A 25,532-nucleotide genomic window follows, 5' to 3' on the forward strand; every position below is an offset into this window, starting at 1 on the left:
ACACATGGTGCTGTCTCCTTTATGCCCAAGTGAGAATCGCTATCAGGAGGTCCCGTCTCAGGATCCAGGGGCTCTGCCCTGCTGTGCAGTGCAGGGAGAAAGGAAGGAAGGATGGTTTATTTTTAGGAAACAGTTTTGGGCATGGACTATGTACAGTACCCATGCCACCAGATATAACTCTGAATACAGCTTGAATTCTGTGCCTGAAGGAAGAGCTGGGATTGACCTGACATCAGTGCAAAACTTCATTTCATGTTATCCCAGAGGCTCTGGCATGCAGAGCTTCTGGAAGTTCAGGGAAGGGGTAGGAGCCCCCAACCAAAAGGTTTTCCTTAAAAAATATAATCAAGCCACTGACTAGCAGCTTCTGGTGGGCAGGGAACACTGCTTTTACTTTGGTTATACTCTCAGTGGTTAGCAGGGTCCTGTGCACATGACTGAATAAGCTTAATACAAAATGCCTTTCTAAATCAAGCCATGGTTGTTGTCAAGGTGACATACTTTCAGAGAGTGATGGCATGGAATGGCGGAAGAGTGCCTAAGGGTAGGTGTCCCCTTCTTGGTCATTTCCCTTTGTGGGTTTCCAGTGAGCAGACTAGCTCTGCTCCCTCTATTTAGAGATCAGTGTCTCCTAATGGTGACTGTCAGGGAGGTGCTTCCATCTCCTAGGTGTAACCAATGACATTATTGACTACCTCCCGGCTAAGACAAATAAGCAGTTGGCACCTCTGGTGGCTCCAGGCTCTTTGGAAGATGCAGGTGACATTCTTTGGACTATTTCTGTATTGCAGATGTGGATGAGTGTGCAACAGATTCCCACCAGTGCAACCCTACCCAGATCTGCATCAACACAGAGGGCGGATACACTTGCTCCTGCACAGATGGCTACTGGCTTCTGGAAGGCCAGTGCCTGGGTAAGAGCTCTCAGGTTCACAGGGACTTTGGGAAGTTGAAGGTTGCCAAGGATACCCAGACTGGGCACATGGTAGGGTAGTAAGCTTTTCTTTGGATGGTGTAGAAGGCTATTAAATGAACATTTATGTGTCACCACCATTAAAATCACTTGTCACCATCACTATCATGCCATCATTACTGGTTTTGAAAGTACCTTTTCAGGGCTCAAATTTGATTTTACCTAGATCTTCTTCCTGTCTTTGAAAGTTTGTATTTAAGCCAGGAGGTAATAGAAGTGAGGGTATTTTCCCTACTTAGAAATAATTCTAAGCTAAGGAAATACTTTTGCTTAATTACAGAAATGTTCTGAGTCTCAAATGAGGATCTGTAGATTCTGCTCAGACATCATCTCCCAACACCATAACCCCCACCGCCCTGCTGTGCCCACCACACTAGCTGTGGTCTTTCAGTCATCACTGATGGAGAATTTTGTCCCAAGCAGTTGGCATCTGCCATGCGATCCTTCTGTTTATTTTTACTGGAGGGCTTTTTTCCCTCTCCTTCCCTCTGGATTTGTGTTTAGCCAAGTGAATGAATCCATAGCAATCTCTAGCTTTCACTTCAATTTCTACTTCTAGGGTGTGTTTCCATTTTGTGTTTTCTTGGAAAAATCCTGGCAGTTTCAATTCTAAGATATTATTCTGTTTTCTGGAAGTTAGTCCTGGAGGACTGAGGAACAGATCTAAACAACAACATCATAGAACTGAGAGAGAGAGAGAGAGAGAGAGAGAGAGAGAGAGAGAAGAAAAGTAAATCTCTCTTGATTGAGACCATGTTTGGGTCTGCTATTATTACCTGTCTGACATGTCTGGATAAGCTGCCTTGCTTGGCTTGGTTTTCTTCTGCAGACATCAATGGAAGAACTGGGGTACATGGTGTTCATGAATATAACAGTCCCCATGTATTTAAACCAACCTCTGCTCTAATGGAAAATATGATGCCACAGATTTGAACATAAGCAGATCAGTGAGGGAGTTATTTGTACAAGAACTTAATAGGTAGAACTTTAGAGCTGGAAGGGACGTTGGATATTATGTTATACACCTTTGTAGAGTTGGAGATAAACTCAAAACAGAGGAACTTTTGATCAAAGTTGAAGTAAGTTGAGTCTAACATGGAAATCTCCTGCTTCTCAGGCCAGTTTTTTTCTGCCACAAGGGCCGCTAGAGAGGTAGAGGCCAGCATACCTGGGCCCAGCAGAGAGACCTCAGGAGTAGGCAGCCCCCTCATCTGAGAAGGGCTTATCTCTTTCCCAGAGCAGGAAGTTTGGGAGGGATGCTCGTGGAAGCCTAACGTGGCAGGTACCACGTGATAGGTACCACGTGGCACAGCCCAGTCACACATCTGAGTGAAGAGCTTTCCTGCTTGTGGACAAACTCATGCCTTCCCTTGACCAAACTCTTCTTTCTCCTTCAAAATGCAAGCATCAATACCACCTACCACCCTTCTGTGTACTTTGGAGGTATTGCTTTTGTAGAAAAATGGTGCCCCTAGGGGAAAGGTATCCTCACCGGTCCCTGCTGCCTCCCTGGGTCTTGGTGATGTGCCCAACTTCACCCTCAGAAGTGGTCAGGACCAGAAACTTTACAAAAAAGTATGTTTTTCAAGCAAGAACTTCTTAGCTTTTAAGGGCCAGGTCTCAGAGATAAAATAGAATCGCAAGGCAGAGCACAGAATTTGATGAGGGCTGAACAAGAGGTAAGGGAGGGCAAGTGGAGTACTTTTTTGGCAGTAGTTAGAAGAAACTGGGCACAGGGACTGAGGTTCTGGGCTGGCCTCCAGGGCTCTGGGTGGACCCTGGTTCCATAGGAGTTGATGCTACAGAGGGAATGTGGTTAGTCTAGGGCGAGATGGGATGAGAAAAGGCTCAGTTGCAGCTTCAGTCAGAATAGCAGGTCCCAGAAGAGCCTGTATATATATGTTAAGGACACCATCTCCTTCTATAGCTGGTGATTTCATTCAAGATACCCTGCCCTATAGGAATGCACTGTCCAGCTCATCATCCCATTGACATAGGATGCTGAGAAGTGTTTTCCTGATGACACCAGGCTCCCCATGGGGTGGTTCATGTTACAGGGAGTTCAGATTGCCCAGCTCTGGTAAAACTGTCATTCATCACTTTGCTACTGCTTTCTCTGGGAAAGCTGGCCATGGCTTAGTAGAGATGTGTTTATCTAGAGGTTTGTGTCTGTTTTGGTGCAAGGACAAGAGCCAAGGTGAGCACAAGCATCCTTGTGTTACAGGATCCATAGGTCTCACTGTAGCACTACACAGCTCATCCCAGTGCACACTAGCTCCTGGTTTTGACAGCTGGCTATATTAATTGTTAATGGAGCTGGCAGGGGGCCCACTGGAGCATTGCTAGCTTGTCCCTTCTTGGGGCAGTGAAAAGTTCACATAGAATCGTAGTGTTAAATATTAATGTAGCATGAATCTTAGAGTAGGATAAACTCTGGGATGCTATCTTGCCGAATATCCCACTCAAAGTAGAAATTTCTCATACAGCTTTCAGAATAGGTTCAGAAGTTCATGGGATTTAGATTGTTCCAGGAGGGAGAAGATTGTAGGGAGGTGGAGCCTTGTAACCCAGAAGGTATCACCATCCCCGACACTTACTAGGTACTGTCTGAGCATCAGCTCCCCTTCATGTCCCTCCCTGGTCCCATCATAGAAGAGAAAGGCAGTGATGCCTCTGCTGATAGTAGCCTTGGGGAGGAGACCTGTCTTACCTACTTGCATTTCTGTTTCTAGACATTGATGAGTGTCGCTATGGTTACTGCCAGCAGCTCTGTGCCAATGTTCCTGGATCTTACTCCTGCACATGCAACCCTGGTTTTACCCTCAATGAGGATGGAAGGTCTTGCCAAGGTATGTGACGTGCACAATAACTTGGATGTGTTGTGAAACTCTAGACACGGTCTCCTTCAGAGCCTGACGGTTTATGTCTGCAAAACGCTGTCATTAAAGTGTTTTCCTGTTCCTTGTCACTGCCCACCCATTCCCATAGCTTACAGAAACCTGAGACCCAAACTGGGATTATGTGAAACAGCTCAAAAAGTGCTCTGAGTATTGTGGAGGGCAGAACCATAGCTATCCACCAGCTGGACACTTGTAAGTTGGTGGATCTTCCCCTTTCTGTGTCTGCTAGCCAGGAGTAGCCTTGAGGCTTTCTTGCCTGATCAGAAATATTCTCGAATGCTCTGTAGCCCTACGGTCAGTTGCTAAGGACCAGAGAGGGGGTGTTCAGGGCCCCCCTTACCCCTGATGAATCACAAAATATACACATATACACTAGGCAGGGGGTTTGTGGGTAATTTTGAGGTCTCTCACTAGAAATTTCCCTCTGTCCTGTGCCAGGAGGGCTTAGCAAAGAGTTGGGGTTGGGGAAGGGTACCTTCCCTAGTGTGCCCTACGCAATCAGAACGTAACGAACGCACTTTCTGGTTTTCATACAATCACTTGAAATCCTGATACGTAAGAAAAGCCAGCTACGTATTTATCGCGGTTTCTATCGGAAGGTTTCTTCTGCTCAGGAAATGAACAGGGGTACAAAAGACCCAAGGAATTAGCGTAAGTCAAGCTCTGGCCTCCAGTTCCCCACCCAGGCCCCAGCCAGACCTCCAGTCCCTGGCAGCAGCCTGGTCCTGGGTGGAGACAGCGTCGGAGATGCAGAATGAGGTCTTTGTTGGAGCCTGCCACCAGGTTTCTCAAGGCCCATTTCCTTGTCACACCATTGCAGTGAATTCTGTCCCGCAGGCCCCTGGCCAGCTAGTCAGAGGATATTATGTCTGCATTACTTTAATCGTATCTAAGTCAGTGGATAAACAGGAAGGCATCAGCGTTCGGGGGTTTGATCCTCGATTCTTTGTGAGGCTCGCCTCCAAAGCTGGTTCTGCTAATTGTTCCAAGAAGTCACCACTGAACCCCTCTTGCCAGGCGAGGTCATTTTCTTCTGAGAGCAGAGCTGGGCTGGGAGGTTGAGGAAGTCCAGAGCAGGGCCCTTCCTTCCCACTGGAGAGGGAGCAGGCGTCTGGCTCTTTCACTGCTGTGATAAGCCACTAAGGGCAAATGCCGACTTCTTGGTGCCAAGGCCAGCACTGGAGGTGCCAGTCCAGGTTTTCTCTCAGGGGACGGCACAGTGGCCTCAGTCAGTACCTCCTGAAGGGTGGCCAAGCGCAGCAGAGCCAAAAGCTGCATGTGTCCTCAGGCCTGTCAGGGATGGGTGTGTGACAAAGACCAGCTAATATACCTGGCAATGCCAAGTCCAGCAGTGTGATAAAGCAGCGGGCACAGCACTCAGGCCTGGACACAGGCACGTAGCCACTGGGATATTGCATCAGCAGGGCCCATAGGCCTGTGATGACCCCGTAGAGCTTTTGCAATCCTAGTACCTAGTGCGTGAAGGAGCACTTTACCTCCACAAAGCATTGTCGTGTCTGTCAACCTCACTGAACCCCAACAATAGTCTTATGAGATAAGCTGGCAGGTATTTGTGGCCCTGCTTCATAGAAGAGGAAGTTGAGGCTCAAACAGGTTAAGCCACTCGGCCTAAGTCAGGCAGCCAGATGGTGGCAGAGTTGAGAGGAAAACCAAGAGCCCAGTCTTCCTGCCCTGCAGGGCAGATGGGGTGCCTTCTGCTTTCAGGATTCACAAAGGTGCTTGGAAGGCAGGCTGGCAGGGAAGGGTGGTTAGGGGACAGGGGAGTAGAATCCTTTGGGTCCTGTTCTCATGAGCAGCTGCGAGCAGTGGGAGGGCAGGATTGAGCTCATTTGCCTCCATGTGGCCAGCATCTGGCAGAAGCTGAGGACACCAGCCCAAATGCTCACCAGCGCTGGACTATCTGTACTGATGCTTACTGGGTTAGCACCATGGATATTTTCCTACCCAGCCTAGATGGAGAAATTCCAACCTCCCATGGCCAGCAGGACAGACTATCTCATGGGACTCTCTCTACACAGCTGTTCATTTATTGATGTTTTCTTTGACAGCCCCAAAGACAGCAGGATGCTGGTGCTTTGTGGGCATTGGGCTAGCCCTCCTCTAAGAACACAGCCTCTCAAGCTGTCAGAGTGAAGACCTTACCTCTGAGCACACTCAAGTCTCTATTCAGAACCTCAGAAAGTTTAACTGGGCTTCTGACGTGGATCCACCAGCTCTCAGCTGGAAGCTTGGCCTGGTGTATGGAGCATGGGAGGGGGCTCTTGCAAGGGGTCAGCCAGTGCCAGTGTCTGAAGGGTCTGCTCCACTCCATCTGTGCCATCCCGATGAGCTGTGCAGAATGAATCCTGTGGATTGTGGAAAGACCGCTGACTCATGTTCTAGTTCCAGTCAGGCTCTGGCTAGTGTGTGGACTGGGACACATCTCTCAAGCTAGAAAAACGTTTAAGCAGCTTTGTCGGTCTGATTGACGTACAATAGGAGCATGATTTCATTAATTTTGACGTGATAATGGAGTCTCCCATCACTCCTTGTTCCCTTTTGGGTCTTCTCCCTAACCTACTTAACCTAGAGAATGGGCAGTGGTTCCGAAGCAGAGTTGTAAGGATTGAGTAAGTGGGAGACTTTCTTACGATCAGCAAAGTTATTTATACGTAATAAGCATATTATTTGACTTGTCATAATTACTTGTTTACCTAAAATTGTAATGGGAGGTGAGAGAAAGGCTAATAGGTGATAGAATATAGCTAGTTTGGGAAAGAACAGGTACTGCCTAGAAGTTCCATGAGCCTTGGAGACCAGACTTTTTAGCAGGTGCATACGGACATACACATACAGGAAGAGCCATGAGGATGGAGGCTCTTTGGGGTCTGGGATCATACTCTGAGAGGTTCCAGAATGAGACTCTTGGCAGCCGTGAATCTGGTCTCCTGGCCGTGGTAATTTTTGTTGCTAGTGAAAGTGCTTTCTTGTGATATTCTGCTATACAAATAGTCAGTTATATGCTTTGGCTTTCTGCAGATGTGAATGAGTGTGCAACTGAGAATCCCTGCGTGCAAACCTGTGTCAACACCTATGGCTCTTTCATCTGCCGTTGTGACCCAGGATATGAACTTGAGGATGACGGCGTGCATTGCAGTGGTAATAGGCTTAGCATTGGAGACTTCCATTTGTACTAAGGACCTGGGGGTGTGGGTCAAAGGCTTCCTTCACAGGTGTTTCCTCTCGTTTCCTGGACATATATCTAGCCGGGGACAGTTTCCAGTGCTGTGGGGTCACAACCACATAGAACAGAGGTGAGTCACTTCCTGAGAGGTGGGGCAGAGTCTCACCTTCCTGGTCACCTGACCAATAAGGCAAAAAGACAATGGAGCTGCCATCTAGATCTGAGATGGGATTGATGAGGGAGAGGAGTCACTCAATTTTGTTTGCTGGTCTGAGAGTTCTGTCCTCACCCAGCACTGACCAAAGTCCTGGGGCTGGCCCAGATCATACTTAGAGAGGGCAGTGACCCAGGAGTAGTCATATATCTCATTAGGTAAGGGAGGGCTAAATGAATAAATCATGTATGTAAGTGTATATATTTATTGAAATTAGAGAATGTCTACAAATAATCAACACCCAATTCTAGGCCTGGCACATAGCAACCATGTAATCAATCATTTTTGAACCAGTGAATGAAAGTTTAAATGTTGAGTGAATGAAATCTTTTTATCTGCTTTTTATTAGCATATATTAATTATACAAAGAGATTTCATCATGATGTTTTTATACATGTATATAATGTACTTTGATCAAATTCACCCCTTTAGTATGTTCCTTATCCTCCTTCCTCTAAACAATTTGTAGCCAGTTTTATTATTCTACTTTCATACATGTCTATGAAGTGCTTTGATCATATTCACCCCCCACCACCCTCTCCTTTCACCCTCCTCCCTCTGGCTCGTTGCCATCCCCAAACAGTTCCCCCATTGTCAATTTTTTTTTCTAGGTCTAGATTCTGCATTTGAGAAAAAGCATGTGATATTTGCCTTTCTCAGTCTGGTTTATTTCATTTTCCATGATGATTTCCAGTTCCGTCCATTGGATGAATGAAATCTTAATGATTTGTTGTGAGGACATAGATGTGGTGGTTTAGTGTACTTTTCATAAATACCTTCCAAGCACAAAGAGCTATCAGTCCCTCCCTATGCATGTTTGTTGGTGCCATTATAATATTCCTATTAATTTCCTCTTTTTTTTCCAGAATGTTAAATTTTAATTTCCTAGATAATTAGAAAACTACTATTAGATTATTAACTCTTTAAGAATAAGGACCACATTTTACTTGTGCAACTCTCTGTCCCCAACCCTCCCTTTTTTTTTTACTGAAAATGTTGAATTAAAGTAAAATCCATTCAATTCACTTCTGTAAATTAGTGAAGTCCAAATGAATAGTGTTTCCCTGCACTTTTAAAAATAAGTGAGAATCCTTTTGTCCTGCAGAATGGAAAGTTTCCTGATCCTGGGTTTCACTGTGACAGAAGCTGACCCAGACTGTCAGTGAGTTTTGTTTCTTAGCTTCACTTGGTGCAGTGTTCTATGGACAGAGTTCCTGAAACAAATGAGCACCTCTTTCTAGGGCCAGGAATGTCAAGAGACACAGAGTGCCTTAACCTGATTAAGTATCGGTCCCAGAAATAAAATACCCTCAGGATTGAAATTGAAAGGCCACTTTCTTCCTAGATTTCAGTCATTCCCCCACCCCCGCTGTGTGGCTGTCCTTGGGGAATCTGAGCCAAGGAACCAAGACATGTTGAAAGCTCAGCTTTCTCCAGCATTGCCTGCAAATCCACAGGCACTTGTTGACCACCTGCAGAAGCAGTGTGGAAGAGAGACCCTGGAGCCAGATGGAGCCACATTCAAGTTCTCCCTCTGTTGTTTGCTACTTTCATTGGCCAAGGCCCTGTCTGCACCCAAGTTTCCTCCAGTTAACCATCCATCTTCATAGAGAAGTCATTAGGATTAAACAAATTGGTGTCCCTGTGTCATTACCCGTTAATGAATCTTCCCTAAGGAAGTCTTGGGAACGTTTGGCTTCTTTTTTCTTTTTGTCATTTTTATTAGCATGTATTGATTGTTCAAGAGGTTTTGTTTGATATTTCCATACATGCAAACTTTGGGCTTCTTGTGGAGCTCAAATCCTTGCTGGTTTGGCAGGGTTTTTGTTGACTCACTTTTCCTGCATGGCCAACTCCTCTCCATGTTCACTATGATGCCCACTTTCCACAGCCTTAGTTGGCTATTGCAGGCTTCATGAAGAGAATAACAGTGGCCCAGAATAAAAGTGTGGCACCGGAAGTTTCTTTTCTACACCCTCCTACTTTTCAGTGCTCCTCTGTTTCCCAAGGCAGCTGGTGTGGCTCTTCTGTACAACACCAGACCCCTCCTAGCCTTACCCTCTGTCCCTTATGGATTCTCTAACCAGATCTGATCTGGAAACAACAGTTGGGTTTCATGTGAAAGAATGAAAATGGGCTAATACATGCTTCCTGCCAGAAACCTGGCTTGTATTTCAGCTTTTCAGGAGTGGGGAGCCACAGTCCTTCATGACATCTGGGAATTGCAGACCCAAAGATAAATCAGAAAGGGGTGGATTACAAACTCTCCCTTCCAAAAGAAATCCAGGGCTGATGATACCTCCCCATCTGCACTGGAGCTAACCCTGCTAGGGGACTTCCCCCAGTGCCCAGATCCACCGATTTGAAGTCCTGGAGGTATTACACTACTTTGTTTACCATCTCAGGATCTAGACACTGGCTGTGTTCAAATCCCAGCTTTCCTGTTTACATGTTCCTTATCTCTGAACTAGGTCAAGTTGTCTAACCTCTGCAAACCTTAATTTTTCTCCTGGAAAAACAGATAGTGACAGAACCTACTTCACAGGGTTGAAGTGAGGATTAAATAAGATGAGGTATGTAAAGTCTTAAACCCTGTGCTTGGCCCAAGTGAGCCTCAGGAAGTTATAGGTGTCATTACTAAGTCAACTAAAGGTAGGAATGAAACCTACCAACTTCGTGAAGGCATCTCTCTGTTATGATGAATTGGGGCCAGAGACCTGAGCTTTCTTTGCTCGTGGGGGAGCAGGCAGGGACAAAACAGAAGTGAATGTTACTGGCACATGCCATAACTTTTAAAATCAACATCTCAACCCTACTGCCTCATACCCTTTGAGGGAAGACCACTGAGGGAGATGGGCCTGAGTTTTCCCCATGAGAAGTGGGAGGCATTAGTCATGTAACATCCAGAATTCTCCTATGGTAGAGCAGCAGCCTCCTTCATTCCGACACCCTCTCTGGGTGATCCGAGCCACCAGTGGCCTGTGAGTTACAGAGTAATCCGAGGACATGTCACATGGGGAAACTAGTGAAAGCAAGTTTTTGGAAAACAACAAACGTAAGAAAAACATGTTTTCTTTGGCATACTTGTTGAATGAGGCACAAATGGGGGCGTCAGTTGCCAAACTCAGTATGCTATGAAGAGCCAACCTTTTTGGAACTCTGGCTTCTGTATCAATAGACAAGTGGTAAAAAGCACGGGGACAGTGCCCCTCTCCCACAGTCTTTTGCAGCTAGAGAATCGCCCTGCTTAGGCTGGGTCCAGGCTGATGGGAAGCTGCTGTGTCCTTGTCCCAGGGAGCAGGCCATAGGAGACAGTGCCTGCCCACCTCATGCCACCCTGTAGTTTTCCCTTGCAAGGAAGTTTTTGTTTGTTTGTTTGTTTGTTTTTGATACAGTGAAGTTTTAACTTAACTAGTGCTGGCTATGTATCTGTCTCTTAGTTGTGCTTTTAGGAACAATATTCGTCCTTAATTTGTGGCTTGGGGGAGAGAAGCTAGCACGGCTAAGGTTGCCTAGTGAAAAGACTGGGCCAGTGAACATTTTGGGGTCTTGGGGAAGAAATCTGTATCAATAAGACTCCTGTGTTCAAACAATTCTCACTCCTTTGGGCAGACAGAGTGGATGCTCTGACAGGGCGAATGAGGGTAAGTAATGAGTGGATGATGAAGCAGAGCCAAAGTCACAGGACATTGGAAGCTTGATAAAGGTGAAAGGAATTTTCTAACAATTCTAGTTGTCCAAATATTAGTGGGTGTCCTCAGTAGGTAAAGAGCTCCTTGTCACCAGAAGTGTTCAAGAAATGAATCAACAACTTCATTATATCTATCAGGAGAATTTGTGAGTTGAAGTAGATGACTGCTAAGTTCCCACTCCCAGATAGCCTGATAATAAACAGCAGGTATAACTTGTCTCCGTCCCACCACCAGATATGGACGAGTGCAGCTTCTCCGAGTTCCTCTGCCAACACGAGTGTGTGAATCAGCCTGGCACATACTTCTGCTCCTGCCCACCAGGCTACATCTTGCTGGATGACAACCGAAGCTGCCAGGGTAAGACTGCCCAGAGGGGCCTGGCTGGGGCTGAGTGAGGTAGTCATCTGGATATCTTCCTCTGAGGAATCCTGTGTGGCTTCAGGAAGGTGTCATGGGTGAGGGTGTGAATGGGTACAGATAACTCCCAGAGTGGCAATTTTGAGCAAGATGTCTGGGCTGATGCCTTCCTCCCCTTCCTGCCATGACCCATCCTTTGGCTAGGACACGGGCCACTCGTACTTCTGCAATGAACTCTGAAGAGGTAGGTGGCACCTTCTGGGGGCTGGTTACTATCTCACCAGGCAGATCTCTTTGGCCCTTCCAAGGATTGCTGTACACTCAACCATGACTTCTGTGGCCAGACCCTACTCAGGGACCAGAGCCCAGTTTTCTTGACTGACCTTAAGGGCAGCTTACTCAGCTTGGCTCCACTGACTTCTAGGGTTCCTCAAAGTGTTAAGAACCTGGCTTGTGAAAGGGTCAGGTCTTCTCCAGGTTGACAGCCCCACACTCTGCCTACTGGGTCTCTGTTGTGGAGCAGCTGCTCTGTGATCAGCCTGATGGAAGCTGCCTCTTCCTAGTACCAAGCAATGATTTTTCATGGTGGTGTTGGACAATAGAAATAACACATGAGCTACAAATTATGTCATCTATATAACCTTACATTTTCTAGTTGCCACATTAAAAACAAGAAGAGATACTTTCATGGAAATTACTTTAAATGCTATATTTTATTTCATGCAATTGATCTAAAATATTACCATTTTGACATACTCACAAAATGAAAATTATTGATGAGATGTCATACGTTCTTGTTTTCTGTACAAAGTCATAGAGATCTGGTGTGTATTTCCTACTTATAGCACATCTTGATTTGCACTACCCATGTTTCAAGAGCCCAGTAAGTAGCCCCGTGGGACCAATGGCTGCCATATTGGATAGTGTTGTTCAATAGTGAGACCCAGTCACCCCAGCTGCCCTACAATACTACCTCCACACACCAGGCCTTGCTTCTTGTCTACCTTGCATTTCAGACATCAATGAGTGTGAGCACCGGAATCACACATGCTCCCCGCTACAGTCTTGCTATAATTTGCAAGGGGGTTTCAAATGCATCGACCCCATCCGCTGTGAGGAACCTTATCTGCTGATTGGTGATAAGTAAGTCATGACTTTCCCTTGGGAAATGGAAACATGGGTGAGGGGTCTGGTTCTGGGGACTGGCAGTGTCATAAAAAGAGAGCATACCAGATAGGGACTCAGGAGACCTGACCAGCTACCTACTATATTTACTCACATGTGTGATGTGTGTGCATGTACACACAACATGCTATCACTCCTCCACTCATTCCAGGCTGTATGAAGACTCCGTGGAAAGCTAACCAAGTGGAGAGGCAGGGTTCACGAACCTTTTTTCTCCTTTGATGACTGTGTTCTAGATACATAGCCTCTTTCAGAGCTAGGCTTCTCAGATGTAACATGCAGACCCTCCCCTGGGGATTTTGTTAGAGTGCAGGTTCAGATGCAGTGGAACTGAGGTAAGGCCCATGATTCTGCCCTTCTGACAAGTTCCCAGGAGAAATGAAGGCTTCTTGTCTCCTGGGATTGCTCTGTATAAGGTGAGTTAGCCCCTATTGGACCACCTCAGTTCCTCCCCAGCCTGCACACACACATGCATAAGTGTTTGTACACTTGCCCTTTTCTCTTTAATCTGCCACACAGTTCCCCCCATCCCCCAGAGCAGCCCTCCCACTGGAGATAAAGAGATGGATTTGTCACACCCATCCTGCCCTTCTGGATTGCAGCATCTACCAGAGGTTTCATGGCTTGCCAGTGTGGTTCCTGCTCTGATCAAAATGGGCAAAATTAACAACAAAGCCAGGCAGGAGTCTCCTTCAGAGATATCTTCGCTTGTGCTAGGAGTTGTGCTTCCAAGCAACTCTTTAGATCAAGGCTCTTCAACTTCTAGTGACAGAGCAGAACTGTGGGCTGCTCTCACCAGCTTCTGTGTCCAATTCTCTATGGGTTTGTCTATGACCAGGAACTGATCCTCTTAAACTGGTGGCCTTGAGCTGGTGTTACCAGTAAAGTCTCAGCCCTGGTGCTAAAAACACTCAGTTCTTCCCTTCTTAGCTCCTTGCCTACTCAGGTGTCCTGTGGTCATGCCAGGCAGAACGGGACTTGCTCTGACCTTGATCCTCACCCGGCACATCCAACCTCCCTGCCTTTGTGCACATACTTCCTGCCAGATGGAAGGCATTCCTTCTGTCTCTGCATGGCCAGGTCCGCCCCGTCTTTTAGATCTCTGTTCAATGCCCCCTTTCCCAGCTGTTTGTGATCCTCATCAGCTGGGAGCCAGCGCTCCTTCTCCAAATTTCTTCTAGGAAATAATTATTTTTCTATGTGTCACTTGATGTTTTTATGTGGCCACGCTGGCACCAGGGACATTTTGACTTGGCTATTTTGATGTGGTCGTAAAAAATGATACTTTGATAATTCTTCATATTCTTTCATTTGTTAACTGTTAGCTGGAGCTCCTACTCTGTCTGAGGTACTATGGGGTCTTCTTAGAGCTTAGAGTCTACAGACATTAAGCAAACTGGTGCATAAATGAATGTATAATCATAGACTGGGATAAATGTTATCAACAGAAAGAAGGAATGTTTATTAAAAAAAAGAGAGAGTTGGGCTGGGGACATGACTCAAGTGATACAGTACCTGCCTAGCTGGCACAAGACCCTGAGATCAAACCCCAGCACCACCAGAAAAAAAAAAAAAGTAGGTTAAATTAGGTCTAGATCCAGGAGTCCAAAGGCCTACCCACTAAGGAAATGACCTTTGGACTAGTCTGGGGAAGTGAGTTGATGTTAACTAAACAGAGAGTAGAAGAACAGAGGGAAGAGCATGGGCAAAGCTGTAAGGCAAGAGTGATATTGATGAGAATGGAAGAAGCTGAGTTACTGTAGCCTAGTGAGTGCAAGGGACTCACTCACTGAGAGTAAGGTAGAGAAGTTAACAGAGGCCAGACCCTATGGGGTCCTGGAGGCTAAAATGGGTGTTTAGTGCTCACTCAAGTTGTTATAGATGCCCACTGAAAAGTCTCAGGCAGAGGAAAGACCTTATGTTTGACAAAGGGCACCCTGATCTGTTAAGAAGCCATCATAGGACCAAGTGAGAGATGATGACGGCCTGGGTGACCATGGCAATGACAATGGAGATGGTAAGAAGGCATTGGATTTGGAATCCATTTTGTCAGTAGAACTGACAGGTTTTGTAGATAGATTGAAAGTTATTGGAAAGTGAAAGAGAACCAAAAATGCTGACCTTCAGGCCTGACCACCAAGGCACATATCAACAGGTGTCCTCACCCTATTATGAACTCTAATCCCTACCGGAGTCTCAGGAGTGAAGTGAGACATGGAGGAGAGCAGGCTTAGGGATAAATCAGAGCATGTCTGTAACAGACAGTTCTAGGCATTAGAAGTCAATGATTTTATATGTGGACATGCTATTGTTAGTGTTTCAAATTAGCTGCTTTGTATTAGAAATATTTGTGTGTATGGTTTATTTCTACTAACAGAAGGTAAACTGAGTCACAATTTTATTTATCGTTTTGTTTCTAAAGTGTCTGATGTCATGTCTTATACATGATGAGTTCTGAGCTCTTGTTTATTAAATAAAAAGATTCAATTATATTCTGCACAGACTGGGTTAAGTGCAACAAAGTGTGAGAGGATCCTGAACAACTGTCAATCTAATGTAATTTTCACTTTTAAAATTTCTTAATGAGCATCTTTGGCTGGGAAGGGAAAGGCTACGTGACCATTAGCACATTTGGCTGGCTAAATCTATGATTTAGGTACATTTGAGAGTGTTCCAGCATTCTGAAAACCAGAGATCTACTTTATATCCTCCAGACTATCTTTCTAGTGGCAGAAAAGGCTATTTCCACATGCTGAAGAGAGGAGAGCCAGGAGTGGAGGTGTTCTCCAGTTACACCATCTGTGATAAGAATGGGATGGCCTCCTTTTCAGTGTTCTGAGTGAGGGAGTGAACACAGCCAGCACCTGGAAGGGATTTACCGCATTCTCACATGATTTCTTTCCCACCAGCCGCTGTATGTGTCCTGCAGAGAATACTGGCTGCAGAGACCAGCCCTTCACCATCTTGTTCCGGGACATGGATGTCGTGTCAGGACGCTCTGTTCCCGCTGACATCTTCCAGATGCAAGCAACAACCCGCTACCCTGGAGCCTATTACATTTTCCAGATCAAATCTGGGAACGAGGGTCGAGAATTCTATATGCGGGTAAGAGAGACTGGTGAGCAGTGGCTGCCATCTTTAACAATAGCCTTGTGAGGTCTAACTTAGGAATGTATTTCACAGGAACAGGTAAGATTACAGCTAGGGAGGACAGGTGTGAGGAGAGAAGATAGTAGGTGGGGGTGAAGAATTCAAAGTCCTGCTTCCATCACTTTCTGTATGGGTTTGCAGAAGATGCTTTTCCTCCATCAGCCCCAGGATCCTCATCTGTGAATGAGAGGTTAGGCTGTGAGGCAACTGTGGTCTTTTTTCTTCTAAAACTCTGTGGGAGAGGCATTCACATATCTCCGTTTAGCCATTTGGCAAATACTACCTATTGTGTTCTTCTAGAAACTGAGGACCCAGCAGTAAGAAAACACCTCTGAATCTTTGGCCTCATGGTACTTGCATGTCAGTGAATGGAGAGACATGGCTTACGAAGTACATTCTCTCCACACAGTAACCATTCTGGCTTTCAAAATCCAAACTAAAGTTAAAAAAAATTAAAATTTTAGTTCTTGCATGGCACTAGTCATATTTCAAATACCCCATAGTCTTGTAGCTACTGTGTTGAATAGCTCAGATCTAGAACATTCTATCACTGTAGAAAGTTTGATCAAGCAGCATCAGCATGAACTTAAACCATACCAGTAGGTTTGACAGCACATATCTTAAAATGTGCTTACTTTTTAAAACACATTGTATGCATCTCATACCACGCCCTGCATGTTATTGTGCTGTATCTCCCAGAACAATCAATCTTCAGAGCAATGGTTAACACATAAAGCACAAATTTGGGCACCTGTCCACAAAGTAGGTTCCAGATCTTTCTGTTCAAAGGACCTGTTTCAGAAGATGGTAAGAGAGGCTTAGTATATTTGTTTCTGTGGCTGCTGAGTCAAATGGCCACAAACCTGGTGACTAAAGACAATAGAAATATTTTCTCACAGTTTTGGAAGTCAGATGTCTGAAATCAGTTTCACTGAGTTGAAATGGAGGTGTTGGCCAGGCTGAGCTCTGTCTAGACACTCTAGAGGATTCAATTCCTTGCTTCTTCCAGCTTCTGGTAGCACCCTGACTGTGGCCATATTACTTCAATCTCCGCCTCTATGATCACAGTTTTCTCCTCTTCTGTGCATATCAAATCTCTCTCTGCCACCTTCTTATAAGGACATTTGTGATCAGACTTAGGGCAAATCTATATAATCCAGGATAATCTCCTTATGGCCAGATCCTTAATCTCATCTGCAAAATACCTTTTTCCTTATAAGACAAAATTTACAGGTTCTAAGGATGAGGACCTGGCTATCTTTGGAGACCATAATTCAGCCCACTACACCCAGGAAACTGCATTTCTATCAGATACTGCATATGATCCTCTAGATCACTGTAGGGAGCTACACTGAGGAGGGCAGGCCTGGGGAAGTTTACCCACTTTCCTCAGGGTCACATCTCTGAGCTCTAGGCCCCCTTCCCAGCCTCTGGCAGACTCTTTGCATCTGCTTCTGGGACTAGAAGTCTCAGAAGCAGAGGAAAGAACAGATTAGAAAAGGCCCTAGGGCCTTTTCTCACTAATTAGTGGCATATCCTCACTAAAATATTTTTGGTAAGATCCTAACAGAACCAGGTCACATGTAATTATACAACCCAAGAAGGTGGTATTGACAAGGCTTAGTAGAACAGGATGGCATGGTCAGGGTTTTTTGAAGAAATTAGGGTAGAGGAGCTTCTACAAGATGAAAAGGACTTTCACTGTGTGTCCTTTTTCCAAACCCATAAGCACCACAACAGAAAGCTGATCTGGGAAGCCATGGTGGACTGGCTGTCTTCTCAGGGTAAGCCACTGGTGTCCTACCATCTAGCCTCCATCATCTGGACAGACACAGTGGGTCCCAGTCACAGAAACCCCCTCCACCCAGGGAATTGGGACATCATCACTTACACTTCCTGCCTTGGGTCCCCTCTCCAACCTTGAGAAAGAGATTTGTAGTCCAGTCTTGTCTAGGCAAGATGCCACTTCCCTGGACACCACCCACTAAATAACCTGGACCCCAAAGTCCTTGTGGTGGCTGACTTGAGAGAGGTGCCCAGAGACGGTGGGGAAAGCAGACTGTCCTTTTCTAGAGTAGACAGCAGTGTGATCCCCTTCCCGGGAACTTCTTTTGGGCCTAGATTGTCTCAAAAGCTAAGGAATCCTGGAAATTCATCATGCAGGCTTTGTAGAGCTTGCACCTGTCTGAGAATCATGAGAAGGCCCAGTGCTTTAGCACTTGTTCAGAAGAGATTTGAGGACATTGAAAGAACAAAGGGATAAAGGGCATGCCAGGAGTATGACTGAAGGAACTCAAGGATGGGGGACATATGGCTCCTGGCCCAAAAGTCTCCAAGGCTGAACCTGGTATGAGAAAAAGAAATTAAGGGAGGGTCCTGGGGAGGCCACAGTACATGGGAGTAGGCAGACACAAAAAGGCCAAATAAAGCTGGCTGTCCAAGCATCCAGTCTGTTCAGAGCTGCAGGATCTCCTCCAGGAGTCTAGTCACAGGTGCTTAGCGTGGGCTCCAGGGCCAGGCTGACTTGCTTCACTTGGTGCTCTTCCATGTGACCATGGGCATGTTACCTCACCTCTCTGGGCCTCATTTGCCTCTTATAAAAGAAGAGATTGGTAACAACAGTATTTGCTTTAGGATTAGGTGAGATCATCCACTTAGCACAGTGCCTGGAACACAGAACAACTTTTTGTCTAACAAATGGGGTTGGGCCAGGGTGAAAGAGTCAAGAGCTTTCTCTTTCTCTCCCTGCTGGCTCAAACCTGTGCACCCCTGGCTGATATCTCAGGTTGTTCCTCTAGGACTCACAGGCACCTTGGGTTACTATCTGATTGTTCTATTCTTTTGTCAAAGGTCCCTGATGGTTTAAGTGGGAACTTCATCCTTCAGTCTCATTCAGTGTCAAGTTTCTCCCTGCCCCTGGTTCTGAGCAGGAGTAGGTGTAGTTGGCTTCTGTCCAGTCTTCCTCTTCCCCTCCCAGCAGGGACACCACTGAGTCTGGCTCCTCCAGGGCTCAGGTGGGGGTACAGGTGGTAGACACAATGTCCTGTACAGACTTTTTTTTTTAATTTTTATTTTTTTATTATTCATCTGTGCATACAAGGCTTGGGTCATTTCTCCCCCCTGCCCCCACCCCCTCCCTTACCACCCACTCCGCCCCTTCCCTCTCCCCCTAACCCCTTGATACCCGGCAGAAACTATTTTGCCCTGATCTCTAATTTTGTTGAAGAGAGAGTATAGGCAATAATAGTAAGGAACAAGGGTTTTTGCTGGTTGAGATAAGGATAGCTATACAGGGCGTTGACTCACATTGATTTCCTGTGCGTGTGTGTTACCTTCTAGGTTAATTCTTTTTGATCTCACCTTTTCTCTAGTTCCTGGTCCCCTTCTCCTATTGGCCTCAGTTGCTTTTAAGGTATCTGCTTTAGTTTCTCTGCATTGAGGGCAACAAATGCTAGCTAATTTTTTAGGTGTTTTACCTATCCTCACCCCTCCCTTGTGTGCTCTCGCTCTGCACAGACTTTTGATGGTGGGATGTAATCACACCCTGACAGACAGCCGTTACTTAGGGCCTTAACATTTCTCTTTAGGATGTGGGGTATTTTTTTTTTTTACCTATTCATCTAACTTTAGGGTCTCAGCAGAAACTGAGATAGTAAGAAAAGTCTGCTTTAACATTCAGTAACCTTAGAAAGTGTTCCAGAGTACTAGTTGTTATTGTGTAGACACTGTTGCTGCTGCAACTGCTGCTCCTCCTGTTGTTAGCCCATGAGCTCCTAGGCCTTAGAGAGGCCGGGGATACTCCAGGGGGATGGGAACATCATGTGGTTGGGCTGGGCAGCCATTTAGGCTCTTCCACCCTGAGATTGATTGATTTTTATTAGAAGCACTTGGGAAGAGCAGACTCTCACCCAGCAGGCAAGCCACACCCACACGCACTCCCTTGCTCACACGTGCATGCACAGAGATCCACACATGCATGCTTATATATGCATGCGTGCACGCACACATACGCCCGTCACCAGGTAGCTCAAGGGCGCAATTAGGGCCAGAAGGAGCATGATCGGGGGTTCAGACTCGGCCAGAGGGTGTATACTCTATAGCACATATGGACCAGGTGGCAAGGCCCAGGGAAGCTGACTTGCTCCTGCCTGGCTGCTTGCCACATCCAACAATACAATGCTACAAGTTGATTCTGAGCAAACCTGAGTATGTGCAGGAGCAGAGCCAAGGAGACTTCCGTTTGGTGGACTCTTTGCAGCTTATTTCCCCTTTAGTCAATGCCACCAGTGTTCAGTCATTCTAATACATTCTTCCATCACCATCGTTAGTTTGTTCCTTTGGCACCATTTTCTATGCAGATTCGACCCAGGCACTGAGAGTTTAGAAACAAACAGGATGCAGCTTCTGCTCAAATACATGACATAAAACCTGTAGTGGCAGAGGAGTGGGGGTGGGGGTGGGGAGGAAGCGACAAAGTGGCTATTCCCAAGTCAAGTAAGCCCCATAGGATGGCAGGAAACAGAGAGCCCAGTGATCTGAAGCAAGCTTTTTGGAGTCAGATATTCTAGTACCATGCATTAGTTTGGGGACCTTATGTAGTATTCTTAACTGGCTTCCATTGTAGGGTTATGAGAATTAAATAAGAAGTATGTGTTGCTGGACACCAGTGGCTCACAGCTGTAATCCTAGCTACTTGGGAGGCAGAGATTAGGAGGATTGTGGTTCGAATACAGCCCGGGCAAATAGTTCATGAGACCCTATCTCAAAAAACCCTTCACAAAAATAGGGCTGGTGGAGTGGCTCAAGGTGAAGGCCCTGAGTTCAAGCCTCAGTACCACAAAAAAAAAAAAAGAAAGAAAGAAAGAAATGAAAGGTTGTAGCCAAATGCCTGCCAACATATCACTATCATTAATTTTGAACCAATGACCCCCAAACTCCCAATGACCAGGGGCTCTTAGAGCAGATATTTCATTCTTGACCAGACTCTACCCTAAATGCTGAATGTGGAGTAGGAGGTGGTAGTCTTGGCTTTCCTGGCAGGCACTTGTGCCCTCCCTAGTGCTTGTGGGCAGGCCACAGCTCTGGCCCCAACAGAGGCTAGACTCACTGAGCTCTAAGGTTACTTATGAATGGGAGAGTCTGGGCTTCTTTCACACACTGGAGATGTTTTCCAGGAAATCCAAAAGAAGTTTCCATTTGCTCTATCCCCCCTTGGGATCTTTGGCTCTGCAAATCATCGTCCAGAGGGCTGCCCACAGCTCAAGGTCCTCAACTCTTGTTCCTGCCAATACTGGAAGCTAGCAAGAGATTTGTATATGTAAATCATGAGCATTTCCCTGTGTGGCTGTACCCTCTGAAGTCCTGGCCTAGGGCTCTGAGGTTTTGCAAAGCCTGACAAGGAAGTCCAAGAGATCCTTTGCACAAAGAGCTACCAATGGCATGGATGCTGACGGGAACACAGAAAGCCAATGCCAAGAGGAAATTGCGTGCTGTAAGGCCGCTGACAACCCATGCACAGGGGAGGTCCCAGCATTTGGCCTGCACCTGTCTGCCAGCTTCGTCTCTGTTGTACCAGTGGCAGCACTTGGGAATGTCCAGAACTTTATGGAGGGCACGTCCTTTACGGAGATAGAATAAATGCCTGGTTTGGCTTTACACAAGCCAAATTCCTTGATTTCCTGGAGCCTGTTGCTTTCATTTTCTGGGCACTGGGAAACTTCTGGGAAGTGGTTGTCCAGTTCTCTTTCCTCTTCAGATGACCCATATCTGTCCACTGCACTGGCCAAGAGCATCTTTCATTTAGGACAGTGCTAGGGAGAAGAAGCAAAGCACACAGACTCTTCGGATAACTGAAAGTGAAATAGGACTTGGGTTTTGGGGTCAGGCAGAAAAATCCAAATGGAAGCCGTCAGCTTTGACTCTGACTAGCAGGCTCAGCAATTCCTTAACCCTGCAGGCCCTCGGTTTGCTTATTTATAAAATGGGAAAATAATGAGACATACCTCTAGGACAGGCCTTAGACAAGGACAGCTGGGGTCCCCCACTGGAGTCCTTGCTTTTAGATCAGCCCTTTTAATTATTAATGCACACATGAGTGACCTGGGGATTATGTTAGTAAGTACAGATTCTGGCTTACTATATCTCAGTGAGACCTGGGATTCTGCACTTCTACCAGGTTCCCTAGTGACACTGCCACTGCTGGCCCAGGGACCACACTTTGAGTCACAGGCCTTTTAGGGGCCTTATGAGGATTAAGTAAGTAGGAGGACATGAAAGTGGCAGGCAGAGTACCTCTCACCTGGTGGTCGTGCAGTTGATACCAGTACTCTCTCCCTACCTTCTTGAAAAAGTTCTAGAAAAAGAGTCCATGGAGAAGAAGAGTTCACATGAAATTATTAGGATCTCAGTGATAGGATCATAGAATGGTGATGCTGGAGGTGACTACCGCGTTTCCCATGTAGGCTCTTAAACAATTTTACCTCTCCCAGGCATTACCTAAGACTTGACTGAACTAGAAAAGCTGGGAATGGGCCTTCGGAATTGTTGCTGGTTTAAGAAAGTGTTGTAGGTGCTTTTGAAGTCATTTGTTTGAAAATGAGTGATCTGGCCAAACTTTCATTTTAGAGATGAGGCCCAGAGAGAACAAAGGACAGCCCGAAGTAATGTAGTAAGTTCAATTAATGAGTCCTTCCTTCATTCAAGATACACAGTCATCCCTTGGTATCTCTGAGGGATTAGCCATTCTCAACTCCTCTATTCAAATGGCACAATATTTGCTTGTAACCTATGCACACCCTCCCAAACACTTTAAATCATCTCTAGATCACTTATATAATACAGTGTAAATACTAAGTCATTGTCATACTGTATTGTTTACAGAATAGTGACAAGAAAAGGGGCTGTACATATTCAATACAGATGCAGTATATATTTTTTTTCCAAATATTCCCCCCTCTGCAGTTGGTTGAATCTAAGAATGCAGATCCCCTGGGTACGGAGGGATTTTCTAAACACCTACTGTGTTTAAGGCACCTTGCTGGGGATTCTCATATCTAGCAGGGACTTAGACATGAAACCTCGATCAAGGAGATAGTATATGCAATTTCACATGGTAAAAAATACTTTTGCTCTTGGGCAAAGTCAAGGGTCACAGGGGATGTGACTTAGACTGGTGATTCAGGGAAGGCTCCTCTTAGGAAGTAACCTTTCAGGTGAGACCTAAGGGTTTAGGAAAGAGCCAAATAGAGTAGGCAGAGCTGGCGGAAGAGTGTGGACCACTGAGATGCCACGGGGACATTAGGCTGACTGAAGTGAGCAAGGGGGAGTGCAGTGGTTAAGGCTTCAGAGTCACCAGTCAGGCTTTTTTTTTGCTGGTGTCACACCTTCTCTAATTAGTGTTCGCTGGTTCTGTCCACAGCAAACAGGCCCCATCAGTGCTACCCTGGTGATGACACGCCCTATCAAAGGGCCCCGGGACATCGAGTTGGACTTGGAGATGATCACCGTCAACACTGTCATCAACTTCAGAGGCAGCTCTGTGATACGACTGCGGATATATGTGTCACAGTACCCGTTCTGAGCCTCGGGCTGCAGCCTGTGACACTGCCTCTCACCAGCACCAAGGGACAGGAGAAGAGAGGAAACAAGACAGAATGAGAGCGAGACAGACATTGTAACTTTCCTGCTGAACGTTTCTAGAGGAGTCAGCCCAGTGTCCTGACCCTCACCTGTACTATTGCAGACTGTCACTCTGAAGGACATCCCACCCCCAGTTCTATGATTCAGTTGTCAAAAAGTATTATTGTTGGCCCCAATGTGAGATCGTCGTGATTCTTGGAGGCCTTCAGTTTATTTCCATCTTTTTCAAAGAAAATAGATCAGGCTTGCTGGGGTATGAGTCTATGTTCCAAGACTGTGAACAGCTTGCTCTCACCTCTTCCACTCCTTCCTTCTGTCTCTCGCTGCATCGCTGCTTCGCAAAGGCCCCAAGAGCTCATGGGGGAATGCTGGGTATCGCTAGTTTGCTTCTTGCGTGTACTGAGAAAGCTATGGAAACAGACCACAGCAGGATCTAAGGGTTTCTAGAGTCTATTTCAAAACCATGTCTGGTATTTTCAGCCATAAAAGAAGTTTTAGGTGTCCTTAAATTTGTATAACTGTTTAACCTTTTCTTGTTTATTTTTTAAAGTGCTAGAATTCCTTCAACAGGCCTCAGACACGTTATGTTTTGTCTTCACAATCCTAGTCTTCCCTCCATCTTAGCCCAATTTTTTGAAGACCCCTTAATCATGCTTTCTTTAAAACTTTTACCCAACTGGGTCAGAAGGCAGCGGTCTCCAAAACTGATTAAATATTTGAAGAGATCTTGTGTTTGGTTCATTTTGACACCATAGATGATTCAGCCCTTAGAGTTGGCTTTCGATCTGTTTAAACACATTGATTTTTCACTGGCCTGGAAAGATCTCCAGAGAGCTGTGGACCATCACCAGGAAGGTGACAAAGTGACAGGAGGTGGGGGGACAGTGAAATGGGGTGGTGGAGAAGTTAGGGGGAAGAATGAATCCTATTTCATGCCACTAGTGATCTCTGTTATGTGGACTGTTTTCCTGAGGACTCTCGCGGGAAGGAATTTAAATTCAAGTTAATTAAATTCAAGAAATTAATTCAACTTACTTTAAACCAGTGGCTCCCAATCCTGGCTTCATAGAAAGATAACTTGGAAGGAAAACCGACTCCCCAAGCTCCACCCCCAAAAACTGATGTCTTTTCTTATAGGGCCCATGCATCAGGATTTTTAAAAACTAATAAACTGATGGTGAGAATGCCTTGTTAGAACCTCTAGAAAGAGAGGTGGACAAATGTGGTCTAAGTCTTGGCCATCTGGCCCTCACCATCTTCAAAGTTCCTTATGGGGCTCATTATCCTTTCCCTGATCAGAGACTCTGGATTTTCTCCTTCAAGCCTCAGACATCCGGGTCAGTCACCTGCACACGACACAGATTGAAGAAGTTAGGGCAGCTGCCTTCATGTCCATCCCAGAAAAGGACTGGAAGCTTCAGAGGGAGAAAGTGTGCTCCTGAGGACTGAGGCTGAGTCCACAGGATCCATCTGTGGATGCTCCCATCCCTCCTGTTGCGATGTATTTATTAAAGACCAGTACAGTGCCAGGAGTTGTTCCCTGGCCCTTAGGGCTAGTAGGCAATTCCTGGGATCTTAGTCACTGTAGCACCCAAGCAACCACAGCCACCTTCCTCACTAGAGAGCCTTTCTCACCCCCACACCACACATCATGGCTGAGCATAGGCAAACTATGCTCAGTGATGCTCCTGGTCAGGCTCAGGTGACGTTGATGATAACAGCCACACAAGGCACAGAAGGTTCCAGTTCCCAAGCTCAGAGAAAAGGGGTGAATTCTTTTAGACTTGCCAGCATGCAGCCTCTGCTAGGCTCTGTGCAGTGCAAAGGCCAGAGGCACCTGCCAACCTGGACAGTTGCATGGGGAGGTTTGGGTGTCACAGCTGGGGTGGAGTTAAAAATGCTGAGGCTTCTGGGAGCTCTGCATCCACCCAGAAGCCAGAACCAAGGACTCAGGTTCCACATAGTGCAGGGTCAGGTTTCCTTTCACTTCAGACAGAGAAGGCCCGGGAGCTTTGTCTTGGTGGTTTGAGGACTCATTGGTTTCCAAGGTGCCATATTTAGAACCAGACCCAAGTCCCTAGGGCTTGTATTTTACTTGTTCATGTCCAAATGTGGCTTCCTGCTTCGAAGAAAAAGGCAGAGAGAGACTTCATAAAAGCAGGCTCTGAGGGCTTCTTGGACTAGATTGCTCTTTCAAAACATGAGCTGATGAGTTCAGTGTAAATGAATCAGAAGCATG

The 25,532-nt window shown here is 46.1% G+C and overlaps 1 protein-coding gene across 2 annotated transcripts in view; it reads left to right on the forward strand.

The window, feature by feature from the left end:
- Positions 1-24,018, forward strand: part of Fbln5 (fibulin 5) — a 70,353-nt gene extending 46,335 nt beyond the window's left edge. For both annotated transcript variants that reach the window (XM_020180924.2, XM_020180923.2), the window contains exons 5-11: positions 792-914; positions 3,706-3,822; positions 6,913-7,032; positions 11,198-11,320; positions 12,337-12,463; positions 15,415-15,610; positions 23,073-24,018. In XM_020180924.2, coding sequence (XP_020036513.1) covers positions 792-914; positions 3,706-3,822; positions 6,913-7,032; positions 11,198-11,320; positions 12,337-12,463; positions 15,415-15,610; positions 23,073-23,234 — 968 coding nt within the window. In that variant the 3' untranslated portion in view covers positions 23,235-24,018. The remainder of the gene's footprint in view (positions 1-791; positions 915-3,705; positions 3,823-6,912; positions 7,033-11,197; positions 11,321-12,336; positions 12,464-15,414; positions 15,611-23,072) is intronic.
- Positions 24,019-25,532: the final 1,514 nt, after the last annotated feature.

This window comes from Castor canadensis, chromosome 3 (assembly GCF_047511655.1).
Source record: "Castor canadensis chromosome 3, mCasCan1.hap1v2, whole genome shotgun sequence".
Taxonomy (NCBI): Eukaryota; Metazoa; Chordata; class Mammalia; order Rodentia; family Castoridae; genus Castor; species Castor canadensis.